The sequence below is a fragment of the Apteryx rowi genome, unplaced genomic scaffold (genome assembly GCF_003343035.1).
Source record: "Apteryx rowi isolate R43461 unplaced genomic scaffold, aptRow1 scaffold_223, whole genome shotgun sequence".
NCBI lineage: Eukaryota > Metazoa > Chordata > Aves > Apterygiformes > Apterygidae > Apteryx > Apteryx rowi.
In genome coordinates this window covers 401,351-419,054 of record NW_020448564.1, presented here as the reverse complement: position 1 = coordinate 419,054, position 17,704 = coordinate 401,351, and the positions used below count along the sequence as shown (strand labels likewise).

The 17,704-nt window shown below is 44.6% G+C and overlaps 1 protein-coding gene across 1 annotated transcript in view; it reads right to left on the bottom strand.

Moving 5' to 3' along the window:
* Nucleotides 1-17,704, bottom strand: part of CACNA1I (calcium voltage-gated channel subunit alpha1 I) — a 167,375-nt gene that overhangs the window by 60,001 nt on the left and 89,670 nt on the right. The window contains exon 4 of the mRNA XM_026065047.1: nucleotides 14,780-14,877. Within this exon, the coding sequence (XP_025920832.1) occupies nucleotides 14,780-14,877 (98 nt within the window). The remainder of the gene's footprint in view (nucleotides 1-14,779; nucleotides 14,878-17,704) is intronic.

Here is a 17,704-nt window from a genome sequence, read left to right as displayed (position 1 = left end):
ATGAAAGGTACAGTGTAAATACTAGTTCATTACCTTTGTTCCTTCTGTTGTTGGCCTTTCCCTGCTGACTGTGCTGTGCTGGCTGTAATAATCATAGCCAGAGCCTCTGAGCCCTGTCCCCTGCAGAGCACTTGCACTGTACTCTGCTATCAGCCATCCTCACATCTCTACAGGCCCAACTTCTGCTGAGAGTTAGCACTTTTTAATGCAGAGCTTGAATGGAGCTGGTAAGAACTGTCATGGCATTTTGGCAGTGCCCCCTGCATCTGTGCCAGCCAATATTGGCACTTTGGCTGGAAGCCCAGAGAGCATCTCCATCCAGCTCCTGAGCCAGCAGTCCTGCACAGGTCTGGCCACAGTCTGGGCTTTGCAGTCCCTCAACCTCAAGAAGGGCCAGGCTAGTCTGATATTCACACTACAGTATCCGCTGCGGGCATCCAAGGAAGGATTCTCACTGCCAGACATCTGAAAGCTTTCAAAGACAGGAGGAAATCAGCCCCACTCAGGCAGGACACACATAGCAGTGTGTTTCCAGGATCTGCACAGCCAGAGGCAGGGAGGCATATGGTCCATGGCCCCTCGAGCACTCACGAGCTGTGAGGGAAAGGGGGAGAAAGATTGAAGAGGCTGAGGATGGAGGCTGGTGATTTACTGGAGACCTTAGCAGTTCAGACAAGAAGATCTCTACAGCAAAAGCACAGGGTAGGAAATCAGCAGAAGGCAAGGCAGGGGTGGCAGCATATTTATCAAGGCAGTGGGGTGAGGTCAAACCAGACCAAACTTGACCTTTCTGAAGTGGAAACACACAGCACTGACATTCACTTTCTTCTGATTCAAACACCTTTGGGAGCATCCCCGCTCTGGAAAACCAGGAAACCTCTCTTCAGCAGGCCAGAATGGCTAAGAGGGGAGCACAGGGCCTTGAATAGACAGCCCAAGTCCAAGATGACACTGGTGCATCTCACACAACAAGTTCTGGAAGGCACTGGAACACTGATTCTTTAGTCAAGTCCTGCTGTTTCCTCTTTTCTCCCTTCTGCCATTTCTGGGTGCCTCTTCCCCCATTTACTTTTCTCTCACTGTGCCTACTTATCTCCATCTCTTCACTTCTCTTCAGTGTATGTGCACGTGTCTTCCTGCCTGCCTGCCTCCCCCTCCCCACTGTTGTCTTTCCCCATATCTCCATTTGTCCTTTACCATTGGCAGCACAGAAGTCACACTGGCTCACAGCAAGGAGGGAATATGAAAGGGACAATGACCTTTTCTGAAGCAGCCTTTGAAAAAGAGATGTGCCCTGAGAAAAGAAAGGAAGAGGGGCTGGACAGTCTGGAGAAAAAGAAGGGAAGGAAAGCATTGATGAGGCAACATTCAGCAACCAAACAGGCTCCCAGGGCATCAAATATGAAAAGGTTTTGCTCTTCAAGGGGAAGAAAAGCTAGAAACATGAAATATTCATGAGTGCCAGGTGTAGACTCGGAGAGGCCTTCTCCACTCCCTACTCACCTTCACAAGGAGACCAGGGGAAGCAAGAAAACAATACGGCATCTGCTGTGGGCATCCAAGGATGGCTCCTCACAGCCAGACATCTGAAAGTAACTCTGAGATAACACTTCCCTGTCACCCACCCATGTCCTTTTCTCAGGGGCAAGGGTTGGGGAAGATAGTGCAATGGGCCTTCACCAGCAGGGCTACTCCCTCTAGGATATCCTCTGGGAGCAAGGCTATGAGCATAATAGAAATATGTTAGTGGCTCCAACGTGGCAGCCGATGTCAGGGGCAAAGCACATCACAGGGGTGAGGAACAGCGAAAGGGGGAGAGGAGTGCTGGGGAGAGAGCTGTCAGAGGGGAGCAGGGAGCTACGCAAAGCCAAAGATAAAGGGAAGTCGCTGAACTCCCTCCCAGCTTCAGGCAGAGCAAATCCACTACCTCACTCTAGAGGCATCCTGGGGTCCTTTCTGACAAACTCTGTTGATGCCAGCACAACTGTAGCTCCTTCCAGACACTTGCTGTCAACCCTGATTAGCTTGGCCGTCACAGCTGAAACCTTCTTAAACAGGTCCGCCTGGCATGTGCCAGCCCTGGGGAAAGCAGGACTGTGGTGAGCAACCTGGGAAGGGCTGTGGAGGAGGTGAGCACAGCAAGTGCCAGCCTGTGCCAGCTGTGCACGTGCAGCACCCAGCTGGTTACCGCTGCCTATCCACTGCTCTTACTCTGCACAACTTTGTTTTCTTCTCTTCTCTCGACCTGCCTCTTTACAAAAGTGATGGCTAACAACTGATCTGATTCATCCCATAATGCTAATTACCCCATGACCTGAACAGTGGACTGGCTGGGAACAGAGTGAGAAAACCTGTTCTTTTTGGTTTCTTATATCTCACCCATCTCTGAGGCTTTGTGCATACTTCCCAGCTCTATGCTGAGGGACAAAGCTAGCGTGTGTAGAATCAAAAGGAAATAATACTTTGAGGCAATTGTTTCCTTGCTATCCATTGCTTAAAATAAACCAGATGGAAGAAAATATAATTCTCAGTACCCATCTTATTTGCATCACAGGCCAAGCCGCCAATTGTCATTTAACTGGAGCAAAAGGAACTATCTTCCCCATCCGCATTTGTGACGATAGCCGGCAGCACATTTTGCAGAGTGCAGAGACTGAAGCACCTTTCTGTCCTTCATCCAGGCAGCTTGCCCAAGCGTGCCTTCTTTCCTTCCTCCCCTGCCCCAGGACACATGGTAGTTCACTGAGCTAGCACCGGGTTGGCAGGATYTTCCTGTGCATGCTCCTTTATGGGAATTTTCAGAAATGAGGAACCATTCCAGGAGATAGATGGTATTTGTGTAGAGAGCACACAGAGAGCTGCGCCTTTTTTTGTGCCCAGCCCTTGTGGCTGAAATAATCTCAGTTTGTGTGCACAATGCAAGCTGGTGCTCCAACTTGCGACCTTCCTCATTGTGATCACTTCTCTTGCTGAACTAAGGCTCAACTGTCATTCCACTCATTGCATTCATTTACATCAGCTAAAACRTGAAGCCAAACCACTGCAAAGAGAAACTAATCAGCTGTGTGTGCAACAGTAAATGCACTGCCAAGCTCACCATTATTATAACCTGCAGCTTCCCTTGCCACCCAGGTCATTTTCCCTTTGCTGCATTCCCCTTAATTGAGGCCTCTCCTGCAAACACATGCACATGGKAACAAGCAGAGCTCAGCTGGAAGGGCCAGCATGCAGCTCCAGATGCCTTTCGCTCAAGCCACAAAACCAGCCTCACTGATATTGCAGCCCATCACCCCCCTCCTTTGCAGCAATGCCACAGAGAGCACACCCAGATCACTGGCCTGACCCAGATTAAATGAACCCTATGGAAAAGCAAGCCCAGTTTACAGTATGGTGTACTGATAACTCTTGAGACAGCTCTGCAGCTAAGAAAAAGGGAGCTGCCCCACATACAAATGTGAAACACTGGCCTCGTTCAGGGACTACTGAAGTCTTTTTCTTTGATCTCTCAAGTGCCTGGATGTTTGTAGGATACGTTTGGGTTGGGCAGTTTTGCACTTGCAGGTTGTCAGCATGATCCATAGTCTAGAAGTGCCAGTAAGTTCCTCACCGACACCCCACTACTGCCTTGCCAACAAGCAAAGCTTTCTCCATCTCTGAGTGGCTCAGAGACCTCATCCCAGTCAGCCTGTTGATGAACCTGACCTCCAATTATCCACATCTTTGTCACTTCTCAGCTAGACCAGAGACAGAAAATATCAAAGCACGACATTTTCAGCACTTATAAAGCTTCAACCAGTACAAAAAGGTGTCATTCATTTTCTCAGCAACACAGGCACTGATTTCCCTTGATTCAGGATACTGAATCAAGTTCAAGCTTTAAGTGTCCCCAGTCCTTGCCTTCAAAGTACTCCTCAGCCTAAGCCTGAGGTAGCCAAAATAGAAATTAAAGCTCCAGAAAAAAAATGGTGGTCAAAACTTCACCCTGCTGGGATGACAGAGCTCTCCAGTGCAGGTTTAAAGTGTACTGATGTGAGAGAAGGAGCTCTCTCATGCTTGCTTTGAGGCTGTAGAAAGAATTCCCTCGGGATCCAGGGATCATCACAGACCTCAGTGCTTTTTGCTCTGAGAGCAAGACACTTACCTTAGATGGACCAGATCAGGGCAACATGGGCACCAAAAAGTAAAAAAAGAAGAAAAGGAAAAAAAACACACAAAGAATGCCATCACTAGCAACCCCACACACAGCCAAAGCAACCACCAAAAAGAGAGGGAAAATGAAACCCAAAACATTCCCTTGCATGCTCTTTTGCTTGGGAGGAAGACAAGGAAACAAACGTGGCCACTGCACAGTCACAGTGCTCAGTACACTACCAAAGAGGGCGCAGGTCCCAGGGTTAGAGGTGAACCTTCATATTCTGATTCCCTCAGAGCTTTGATTCCTACCTGCCCATCAAAAGTCTTACACACRCCAAGTAAATAGGCCCCTTCTAATGAGACTTAGTATGCAGAAAGAAGTGTCAAATACCTTGAAAACATTTAAATGATCATTCCCTTTAGCAGGGTTTATCATGCAAGTCCCATGGAGATCTCTGCTGGCCTGGTCACTGAGGGCCAGGCAAGCCCTGGTGTGGCTTACAGCACAAGTAGTTAGTGCCACATTTCTTTGCTGGAGGTCACTAAGAAGCCTGCAGAAGACCCTGCAAAGAAACAGGCCCAGTTTCAACTATAGGATTGTGAAGATCTCTTTATAAGGGATTATTTTAGAGAATGCCCAGATAACAAAAAAACAAACAAACAAAAAAACCAAACAACAAAACCTTTGGAGGATGCTGAGAGAAATACACCAATGTCAAGGAAAATGACCTTCTTGCCAGATCATAAATATTGCCAAAAATGAACTGTGGTGTGAAGGACCAGGCTTTAGTTGCAGCCAGCATTGTAGTGGAACTGACAGGAAAAAAGAAGACTTGGCTTTCGGGATTTTTCACATTTAAAGGACAACAGCAGGGTTGGACCCAGCCTGTCTGGAAGGTCTCTGTCTGCAGCAGGCAGAGAGTCAGACTTGTGACTTTGAAGAAAATCTAAGTGCACAAAATAGTTCCTCTGTGTTGGTCTGGAGCCCCATGAGCCCTACAGAGGGACCAGAAACCAGAGCTATGCCAGCAGCTGCCAGGTGCTTCAAGGCAGCCAGCCCAGAAGYGAAGCCACCTAACTGTAACCCTGACCCCAAACTTCCTGCAGCCTCAAGAATCAGGGCAAAATTCAGAGCATTTACTTTGGCACCTAAATTCTGACCTCACTGGAAAAAGAGGGGCCTCAGTCCATGCTTTGCTGTGGTCCAGACAGGAGGAGGAGACACCTCAGCAATGGTCTGCACAGGGATGCTCTGAGTCCAGCTATGGTCCACAGACAGCAGTGAGTTCAGCACAAAGTTCATCCACTGCTTATTCAATAAGTGCCACCATAACACTTTTGGTTGCTACATAATCTGCGATGTGAGCAGCAACTGAGATGCAGGTAAAGGTCACAGTCAGGAGTCCCCTTCTTCACTCTCTCCTTGCAAGCTTTGGGCTGTTAAGTAATGTCTTGGAGAGTGATACCAGTTGTTGGATTATTTCTTAGACAGGTGTCTCTTTGGGGGATCACTGCCTTTCTGTTCCTTTTCCTCATACTGAACATCTAACAAACAACACCTACTACCACCTGCTACTGTTGTTCATTCACTGATCATCTCTTTTTTTTCAAGTTATCACTGCAGTGATGACTGCATTCACTTTCAGGGGAAGCTGTATTAAAAACATGCAGTGGCAGTTTTTCTTTCAGAATTGCAAGGGTCACGTAACACTGGGGACAAAAGGTAACTCCAATGCTGCAGTTGTGTGCCACTTGCCTTGGTTCTAAAAATATACCCTTACATTGTTTACACATCTCTAGTACTGTATAAGTAGGACAGAATAAGGCAAAATATTATGTAAAGCAGTGTTAATGCAACTTCTGGTTAAGATTTAAGGGAGCTAGTTTCCCCTTGCTGTCACTAACACGAATCATGTTTCATTCTACTGCAGGCAGTGACATGACATTAGGTGAAATGTGTGTGAAAGAGGAGAATGGAGCCCTTAATACACAAAGATCAAGAAATCTAAGGCTATGGTTGTAAATTGGCCTGCCCACACACACACAGTGTAATTTGCATTAGTGTATACGACATTATCTTTTACCCCATAAMACATTGTCATTATTGCTCACATTTCCATGGTATCCATTGCTTGATAGGTCTCCTGGGACAGATTTTGCAAAATAGCTCAGCTCCCATTTAGGCAGCAAAATAAGTGGCTGGGCTTTTGGAATCGCTGTGTACACTGAAAGCTGAGCTTGTTTGAGAAGCCAGCAGAATTGCCACAATGGGAGCTGCTAGGTTCTGAGCATTTTTAAAATTCTGACTGTGCAGGTTCCCCTAGAGAATGAAGAAATAAAGATTCTGCCAAAGGTCTCTTTATGGCTGTTTTTTTTCCGGGCTTGCTTTACTTCCAGTAGCACAAACTCAGAAGTGCTGTTGCTAACTCTGGTAATTTTTATCAGGAGTCTTGGGATGCGTGGCATAAACCTTCAGGCGCGAAATCTTGCTATGACTTGACAATCTCAGATCACAGTAAAAAACAGAAAAAGTTTCCATTCCTCACTACTATGGGGAAACAAAAGTTGTACAGGATCTGATTCACAGGTCTAGCAGTCTGAAAGCCACAAGAAAAATAAAAAGAATCTGAGATTTTTTTCACCTTTTCCTTTTTTCAAATCACATGATTTTAAACCCAACTGATGATTTACAAGAACATAATTTGTGACGTTGAATACTTGTTTATAACAACACTGAAACTGAGCAGACGCATTCAGAGAGTGAAAAATGATCTTCTCCACTGATCTATGATCTCCCTAAAGGGACTGAGCAATGCGTGATAGAAAACAAGACATTACCATTTCTACATTTCCTGCACTTCAGTGTTCCCCAGATCTCTGCCATGATGCTACACCAACATAGGGATATAGTTTTCTTTTTTCTTTTCCCAAATTTGCTCTGATTATCCATTTAAACACATGGCAAAATACTTCACACTGTGCAGTGCATGTGAAAAACAGCACTAAAATCAGACAATAAATAAATAAAGCTGGAGTCTATCTTCATTGACTGAAGACTTCTCCCTGCACTACAGAAGGTGGAACTTTACATCCCGGTCAGTTTGGTTAAAAAAAAGCAGGGAAGTATTAATTTGCAAATCCACCCAGTGTATTTGATAGTAAACAGACTTCCTTTATACTACTAGTTCTTCTACTTGTTTCGGGTTTGAGTCCATCTGCCTCTCCCTTCACAGGCTCTCTCTCCATCACCTACATGCAGATGTGGATGGCACCACTGCCAGGGTGGGAATGACCTGCGGGTCTTACCTGCTAAACACTGCCGCTCGTTCATCTCTCCTTTGAACCTAGCTCTTTCTCTGCACCTCTCGCTATTGTTCTTCACACCACCGCGTTCGCTCTCACACTCTTTTCTTGTATCCTGAACATGCCTGTCTTGATAAAGAGCCATGCTGCTCAGGGATGCCACATACAGGGAAGCGCCGCTCTGAGCTGCATTTCCATCTCCAAAGAAAGTCATCCTCTAATAGCCTGATCTGGGCACAAATTACAACTCTATGTTCAGTGCTTTGGCTCCACTGGGCTAGAAGATTGGGTTGGGAAGGGAGGATATAGACTGGGGTTGAGCCCATCGGTGCTTGGCTTCATCCTTTCACTGCCCACCTGCCTGGGACAGAGCCTACGCAAAGCTGGCAGCTTTGTCTTCAAATGCATTTGAGTGACATGTGGACTGAYTGGGGAATGAAACGGGCTTTTTGACCTCTTAACTTATGCATATGGATGCTGTGAGAGAACATCAGTCTTATCCCTGCACCAGCCTGCCCATGGCAGTGGATGGGTGTGGATAAGCATGTATGTGTATGCACACATTTGTACGTGGTTGTAAATACAGTGTGTGTGTGTGTGCCAGTGAGATGTGATTGTATACAGTGCTCTGTAAATATTTAATTAGAACTGAAGACAGGTATGTTTAAATATTTGGAAAATATAATAACATCTGAGTTAGTTATCTGTTCACAAAAAAATCCCCATGAAAATCAAAAAAGTACTTCCAAACAGTCAAATGGAACTGTAGATTTTCTAAAGTGAATCAACTTTGGATGAGAACAAGCAAGTGACAATCGTCTTTCAGAAAGACAGAAATGTCTGAAGCAAAGACCCTAGAGAGGGGTTCTTTAGACAAGAAATCTCATAATCCCTTTGCATTCCCAACTCCTAGGGCAGGACTGTGCCTGTCAAATGCTCTTGCCTTTTTGTCTGATCCAGCTTTAAATGAGGCTGTTTTACAGCCTAATATATCTCAGTCAGAAGCTAATTTCATACACGCTCGTCAATGAAATTAGTTCCTCAAAAACAGATTTAGAGAAGTAAATGTCATCACTTTTCCCCTGTGCCATGTATGATGTTCATGGCCAGATCACTGTCTATCATCTTAGGCACTGAAATGGCAACGGCCACTGGTATACAGATTTAAGGCAAGCATAAAAATACAAAACAAATTTTCCCATTCCAGAGTTCAGCTGCTTCAGATTATTTTATATTGCTGCTTTGGTCTAGTGGGCWGAATGAACGGCTAAGTATTAGGAGACATCAGTTGTATTCCTGATTCTGGTGGTGACTCACTGGGTCTCACTCACCCTGTTCAAAACATGAGGATGATTAAACTAACAAGCCTTGGTTTATGTTTCTGAGATCTCTAGAAGAAAAAGACAGAAATCTGACCACTTTGGACCAAAGGCGCTACTATAATAAATATTATTATTAATAAAGGAAAAACTGAGCTAGTCCAAGATTTTCCTACACAATACTTTCACCAGTCAAAAATGCTACTTCATTGAAATGGAAACATGTCAACATAGATATTGTGATAGTTACTGAAACTTCATTTAGCAAAAAGTAAGGATGATAAGAGGGGAAAGCATTTTGATAAAGCAGAAATGATCTGTTTCAACATTTATAGAATGGGATGGTGAGGTTTTTTTCGTTTCAAAACTTCTTTGTTATGACAAAATATAGAAAACATCAAAAAGTTAAACAAACTGCTTAAAATTATATAGAATAAAACTGTATTAAAAATGGATGGAAGATGTTTATTCTTGTTCTAACAGAGAATAAAACAAAATTAGAAAGAACAGAACTTCCCACAAATCTGAAATTCTATTTCCTGCACAGCTAGAAATTATTTCTGACGTCTATACATCCACATATGTATTACTGCACTTATACACCAAATATTAATAAATGTATACACTTGCTATTCAATAAAGTTGCTATGCAACACTGCAACAGACTCCTTCACTTCCATACAATGTGCTCAGCTGAAGTAATCTGCTTCCAAATAATGAATCAGTTACTAAATTGTAAGTGGAAACTGGAAGGCATCAAGCACAATGCAAAGACTCTTCTTTGCATGAGACCAATGCAACAAGAAAGAGTAAACTGAAAAAACATTTTCTATTGCAATGTCAAAAAACCTAATAATATGAGAAAGAAATTCAAACTATTAGAAATGACTACAGACTCCTCTCTAAAAAGCAGGAAGAAATAAAACGACATCAGCCCCCCTAAACCTTGTGCATTGCCATGAGAAGAAAAGATGAAAAAGCTGGCAGAAATAGCAACATTTCACCTAGCAACCTGACACACAATTGTGAAAGGACAATAACTACAAATGGATGTAGAATTTCACCCCAAGCCCAGGGCACAGACATGCCCAGAGCAGAAAGTAACTACCTCTGACAGAGACCTGAAGGGAATTTTTCCTCTTTACACTTGTTTTGCCACTCACATAGCTTGTCACACCAACACAGTACTATGGAATTCAATCACATGGCAATAGGACCAAAACAGTCTATAATTTTTGCTTCATGCATTTTCAAACAAAACCCCAAAGGGCAGTGCTCCTGGGACTATAGTGAGGAATGCAAGAGAGAAGCAAGAATACTAATGCAGGGGTGATAAATATTACAAAAATAGGGCTCTTCATTTTTTCTCTAGTACACTTTAAAAATTACATGTGAATGTAGGAATGATCAAACAGGTCAGAGCCTCAGACTACTTCATTCAGAAGTGTTATCTGAAATTGCCAATAGCACATGCTTCTGAGAATTGCAAGAAATGCAATTAATTGCTGCTAACTGGGAGCTCTAACCCTGAAGCATGAAGGTTTGAAATCTAGTATCTCCATGTGTGCTCTGATCCCTTTAGACAATCCCATTTCATTTATTGTGCCCATTATGCATCTTACTTGATTTGGAGCTGGAAGGACTTCCCGTAGCAGTGGAGTCCCACAGTCTAACTATGAACTGGGTGGAGAACATCTTACTTAATGGATTTTTACATTTGCCACCTTTTGGTTACACTGTTCTTTTCTCTTTCTGTCATCATTCACTTAGAAAAGTCTATGCATCCTTTGCTCTATGCATAATGATCAATGCACATATAAATAGTGTTTGTCAACTCCTTGTGGCATATTGTCTCAAAGCCTTACAAGTCTCACTGTAAGGAAGAGCTTTCAATAACATATTAACAATGAACACAGGTAAGCAGAATTTAGACATCCAATTTGGGCATTTAGCATTCAGCTTGCTTTCCTGCCCAGAATATAAAATAAATGAGTTTGTTCTTTCTTTTCCCCCCATTTATCTAACAGGTGATATTTTTTTCCTCTGCAATGTTTCCTCAGAATCATTCTAAATATCCTCCGTCCTAATTTCCTGGTGTTACTTCTTTCTTGCCTCATGTAATACCAAATTTCTCTCTAATYCCTCTACAAATTTCTGCCTCTAGTATGTGCACCTTTCAAACCCATGTGGATTATTAAAGTATTATTGTTCTTTGGACACGAAATAATCTAGTCAGCCAGACTTCACTTTTTTAACAGTCTTCCCATACAACAATCACGCAGCTTCCTAATCATGTTGTTTACTCTGCTGATAATAAACTGCCATTATCTGAGTGCACTAGTCTAGATATGGCCTTGTAAACCACAATCGCTGCTGTCCTGAATCATGGTAGCCATTTTACATGAACCACAAGGCTACCATACTAAACTGTAAACTCGTTCCTGCCCACATTCACCTTATTAGCCAGGGATTTTTCAGAATCTGTAACTGGCCAGTAGATTTTTGAGGATCTCAGCTCCCAGAAATGTCTTGATTTTTGAAAGAGTGCAGTCCACCTGGTTAAATTCTTCTGTAAAACTGGTCCTCATCCGGATGCCCAAGTGAAAGCCTTTGAAATGGCTAGCTGTGAACGCTGGGCAATGTTGTCCCTTGCCATCACAGTTTTCTGCATGATCCTTCCCTTCCACTTAATGTCTTGGTTTAGGATTAGCACCCCTGTTCCCCCCCAGATGCCTCAGGCTTCCACCAAGGCCTCAGTCTCCCTCTATCTCCTGTTATTTCCCTCTTTCTTTGCTAGCACCTGCAAGTCCTCCAGTTTGGTATCATCTGCAAATCTCCTTAATAGACTTTGCTCTTGCTTCAATTCAGTAATGAAGAACTTAAAAAGACATTAAAAAAAGATTTGCRGCCAAAGGTCCTATTAATTTGTTTGCTGTACCCCACTAGGCACCTTCCTTCAATACAACACACTCCCATTTATCACAAGCCTTTGTTTACAGCCTCTTAGCCAGTTTTCAACCCATAAGTCAGTGCTTCTTCTCCCAGGAAATCTGTTTTTTTTTTTCATTAATAACAGGATGTCTCTCTACCAAAAAGTTCTCTGCCTATAACCACAGATTTATGTAGTGAGAAAGATAGACAAAGATTTAACCACAGAGTGGAAATTAAAACAGCATTGGTTTCATACAGGTGGAGTTTTATATTGACAAAAGGAACAGACAGACAACTTCATGGGCAGGGACAATCAGGTGAAATTCAACAGGTTTTGCTATACAGAGGTCAGGTTAGATGATTGAAAGCTTCCTGGGGGTCTCGGCATCTACAGAGTGAGTCTCTAGTGGGCTGATTCTCATCTTGCTTAGACCACTCCTTCCCAAGGGTTATTTCTGTGAATATTGGAGTGACTCCTGCTGTTCCTGGCTATAAATAAGAAAGAAACAAGGCCTTGACTTTTTGTCAGTCAAGCTTCACTCCTGACTGCTGGTGTCCAGTAATTAGCATGTCTTTGGCAGGTGTCTGCAGGAGTTAATTGGGTATCATTGAAGATGTTCCCACTCATCATAAAGGCTAAGTCTATTTTGATAATAGAGGTCAGCCTCGGAGTGGTCTTTGAGTACAGACTCACGGGAGTCCTTATGAAGTGGAGAGGAAAGGGGGCTGTATAACTTTCTGCCACAGCTGCGTGCCCCAGCCTTTTCCCCTCCCCTTGCCCAGCTCCTGTCCCAGAAGAACAATGCTTCCCTTATGCAGCTGGCTGGACGCTTTCCAAAAGTGGCAAGCAGGCTATGCATGGGCTCAGGGACATCCCCCTCATCTCACAGGCAGCTTCTAGACAAGGTGGCCCCCAGCTGTGGCTGTGTGCCCACAGCACCAGCCATGGCTTGCTTCCAGCCGCCTCCCTTCATGGGGGCAGAGAGAAGGGGCAGAGAGCAAGTCATAGTCTGGGGCAGTTGTTCTGCCAACAGTCAATAGCCGAAAGGCCATTCCTGCCTGTCATGTTTATCACCTCCACGACAGACCTGTTAAAGGCCTGGGTATACAGTTAGTCCCCAAACCAACTGCTTCTCTGCCTGGCCCCTTCCTGCCACACTGGGCACACATGACTATGCCTCAATACCCTGTTCATACCTTTCAGCATTCTCCATCCCTAGATACTACCCAGAGATAAAAATGCACCCAGAAAGAGGGACAAGACCTAGAAGGGCTTTGCCATGCATGGAACCACAGATCCTACAATCTTTTTCCACAGTATGTTCAAGAAATGGGTGGTATCATGCAAGTGACTTTGGTGCAAGCAAAAACATAGTGTAGGTTGGGAGGTCAACTGTGCAAACTTCCTCAGATCTAGAGAAGAAAAGGGAACATCTGAGCTTGAGAGAAGGATTAGGAGAGCTCTAACAAGGTCTTAGCCACTGCAGACAGCCTGATTAGGGAGATTATGGGGAAGAGCAAAGAGACTTCCTGCCATTCCGTGAGAAAGAAAAATTTACAAAAGAAACACTGAAAGTTTTRCAAGGCTGCAAGTGGTAGCTGCTGTCTTTGAACAGGGAATAACCAGAAACATCAGAGTGACATTGCGGACCAAGTTCACTGCTCTTGCAACCCCCAGACCTCAATGGCACGCAGCTTGCCTGATGGTCCAATTCCATCTGCCTGATTATAAACACTGTGAAGCCTGAGCCATCACTATTGATATTTCCTGCAGTTAAATAACAATGGCAATGCTTGTTTACTTGCTCAAGGGTTGCAGGACTAGCAATACTGACTTGAGAAAGACAAGAGGCAGAGGAAGGGAAGAAACTGAGTTCAGCACTGATAAAATTGCAAAGCACAGCAGAGAGCTGGTCTTGTTCCTAGCCCCTGGCAAGGGAAGAAGTGAAGGCTGTGGAAGTCCAGGGTGCCTGACCCTGTGGCCACCAGTACAGAATGAATGGGAGTAGTGCATGTGTGTGACACATGCACCTGGACTATGGCACATACTCCCAGGCTACAGCACCTTGCTTGATTTGCATTCAGACCTGAGCTGGGGTCTGCATCCCAGACCTGAACTGCTGGTGAGGAGCCATTATGCTGCTGACACATCCAGGCTCACACTCAGCCCCACCAGGCTGATGCCCAGCAGCATGCTCAGCCTAGCTAATATACACACACCAACTCATGGGGGTGGGGGGGGAAGTCAGTACAAAAGAGAGAGTACAAAGCATAGGGTGAGAAGAGAAAACATAGGCAGTGTCACATGTCCCTGAGCAGTAACGACCTGAAAAATTTTCCTATAAGAGAACCTGGAAGACTCTGTGAAAGCCTGAGGAAAACAACTCTCCCCACTTCCACCAGCTTACCCCTCTCCACAGCCTCATACACCTCCCCTTTTGAGGCTTCAGGCATTCTCACATCTGCCAAATCCTTCAGTAAGAGCGAGAAAATGCCTTTTCCTTTACTGCACATTTCTCGACTTCCACTCCTGAGCCATCAGCATGGCTTTGCATGAAGGATGACCAGGGCAGATATGCTGGGGAACTGTAGCTTTCCTGCCCATACAACAATACCTCTTGACCTCATGATAGGAAAAGCCTACACCACCATGCAGTAGCCTCCATGTATTTTGCGCTGAACCCAACCTGGAAAACAATACCACATACCACCTTAGCAATCACATATTCCCCACAACCCAAGTGGGCAATTTTCTGGGATTCTGGTGGGGTCAAAGAATGGTTCCTGTGGCTATGAGATGGAGGAGTCTGTGCCCCATCCTCCCCACTGCCCTGAGCATAGTATCCCAAAACTGTTTTCAAGGATTTTGAGCCAGACATAGGCACTTCACACTGGGGAATATCCTCATACAGGAGCCTACCGACACATTTTATTGGCTGAATGGTCAACACCCTTCTCTAGGAATCAAGGGCAGAATGCAAGAGCAGAGAGACCTCATCCAGGAAAAAACAGTGCAGAGCAACTGATAAAAGAAAACAGCCCAAGAAACTCCACATGAACCAGACACTGTGTGAGAGGGAAGAATAACTTACTAGGCACACGATTGATAGCTTTCAGGGGTCTCAGGACACGGACAGTACGGATTGCAGACAAGTTGATATTCTGGAGATCCAAGGAATACTCCACCATACTGCAAAAGGAAGAAGAGACAGAGTTTAAAACAATCCAAAATCTGGCTTGAGATATACAGTAGGTCTGTTCCCACAGTCAGTGGGTTGCTAAACCTCTGTGCCACTCTGTAAGTCTTTCTTATGATCTGGGGTTGGGGGTGGGAAGGGTGTTAAAAACAAGAGGCACAGATGGACCTCTGGTGCACTTGTCAGGTGCTGATGTGCCTCTTTTAGGCTGGTGGAACAGCAATAGTGAACATCACCCAGCTGTGCAAGTCACAGAACTGTTATTTCTTCATTGAAGGGTTTCTGGAAATCATGAGGATGAAGTTTGAGTCTTTGGGAGCTCTAAGAGCAAAGCTGAAGTCTCCTGGAGCCTCGCAGGAGCAGAATTCGAGTCCACAGCTCCCCAGGGCAGAACACACAGCCTGCCCGTGGGATGAAAACAAGGCAGAGAGCAGTGACAGTGTGTCATATGAGTCTGTGATAACCCTGACCTGGCACTTATCTGTCGTGACTGTCACAAGGGGAATGAGTTGCACAAAGAAAGCATAGTTGAGGAGACCTTCCTGACAAGGTCAAACACATGAGCTAGATGTTTCCCACTAGGCCGGGAGGAGGGCGGGCTACACTAGCTCATTTTACTGAGTGTACCTGTTCATCCCACGTACTCCCCACCACAAGACTGCAGCACAGCAAGGTGGTCCCTGTGCTGTAGACATTCCTGCATTGCAGGATGAGGTCCCTGAAGGTGGCTTAAGTTAACCTGTTTTATTTCATGTAGAAGCAAATTGTCTGCTTAAATCAGCAACTTCTTCGGCTGCCTCAGCTACATGGGAAAGCTTCTCCCATAGCTGTAAATCATTCCTTTGTGACACCAACCTAAAGGGGAAAATCCTAATTTTTTTTCTTTTCTAACCCAACAGCATGCTCCCCAAATAACCTCAAGATGCAAGTAGCTATGAGTAATGCAATTGCTGAAAGAGAGGTAGGCGCAGGTAAAGAGGTGACCTGTCCCAGTATCCCTTTGCTCAATGCTCTCCTCACTCAGTGAGGCAAACATTCAGGAAACTTGCCTACCTCTTGGAAAGCACTGGGAGAAGCTGGATTATAATAACCATTTACCCTGGCCAGCAACTTCCACCTGAGTATCTCAAAGTATTTTGCACACTATAGTGAACATAGATGCATGATACCTCAGGGAAGACATGGTTTGTTGTCACCAGTTTCCCTTGGCGGAAACCTGATGGGCAGAGGGGATCAAGAGGGTGACAAAGTTGCCAAGTGCAACAGCAGCAGAGTCAGGAACAGAAACTGTCTCTGCTGAATCTTTCCCCAGATATGAATAATAGAGCTATAGAAAGCCCTCTTTTCTTGGCCTTTCATGATACACAAGAGATGGAAGAAGTCAGGAGACACAGCCTTGTACTACTGCACCCCTTCCCAAACCAAAAACATTACACTTTCTATAGAAAGACCTGCAAGTCAATAGTCTAGTAGTCTAAAGCCCACCCAAATCCTTCTGCCCAGGCACTACTGAAGGGAGAATCAGAGGGCCTAAGTGAGATGTTGAGTGGGAAACAGAATAGAGTCAGTTCATAAGAAATGTYGGGGATAGGACTTGAGTGGAACTAGCTTACGTGGATGTGACCCTCTGTGTCTGGGGCTGTCTGTTCCCCTCCTCTCACAAGCACTGACCTCCCTGTTTAATCAAATACAAAATGACTTTCTCCCAGTCTTTCCAGGTACTCTGACTCCTATATCGTTTACAGATACTGCACCAATGGACTGATCCTTCCTTTGATCACCCTCTTCACTCAAAAGGACCATGAAGAGCAAATGTCTAGTTATCTGTCAACACCTTTCACAAAAGGGACTTGTCACAGTGATAGATTTTCAAACACAATAGGGTAAACCTGTCGAAGTGTTGTGATTATTCTCTCATGCTCTCTTTCTTTCTCTCTCTCATTCCTTTCACTCTGTTCTTTCATACACTTTTAGGGTAATTGCATGAAATAATTCTTTCCCTGAAATGCAGTGGCATTCATTTACCTCCCTAGAACTGTCAGTTCCACATACACTGAATGCAGAGGGAGAGAGGAGGGATTTCATGCAGATAATCAAAATATTCATACTGGGAAAAAAAAAGATGCAACTGGAAAAAAAAAAGCCAAACCCAGTAGCAATACATATATAATACATATATATGGAAAGCATTAGTGATAGACAGGGGCTTGGGATTTGATCAGCTGAAATTGGAAAGTGGGTATGAAAGGAAGAAGAATACACAGTGATATACAACACACAGGCTTGACTAAAGGGCATCACAAAGGACATAACTGCATGGTGCAGTGAGCATTGGGCCTTTGCATGAGTACTGATCAACCTCACTCCAGGAGCACAAAGCAAGACTACCTCATCAGAGTGATGTTGCTCCAGAATTTGATAGACTTGCTGAAAGGCTGGACCTACAATCATGCGCAAAACACTGTATGGCCCTGGCTGTACTGCTTCCAGGAGTTGAGCTAACACCTTTTCACAGCAAAGAGGCAGCCACATGGAGGCAGCTTCTTGACTGAAGGAGTCTCTGCACTGCAGTCCATTATAGGGGGAGGTATATGTGGGGTACATCTACCTTTAAAAAGTGGTCTTTGCTCAACAGCAAGTGACCAAATGAAAGGTCCTGAAGAACACTGTGACCCTCACAGCAAATGAGCACAGGGGAGCAGCAAAGGGCTAGCATCAAGATGAAATCGGTAGACAGAAGTGATATCTTTTATTAGACTTGGTCATGTAAAAGTTGTTTAAAGATAGAACCTGCATTTACCAGCCTTTTCGTTTTTATCC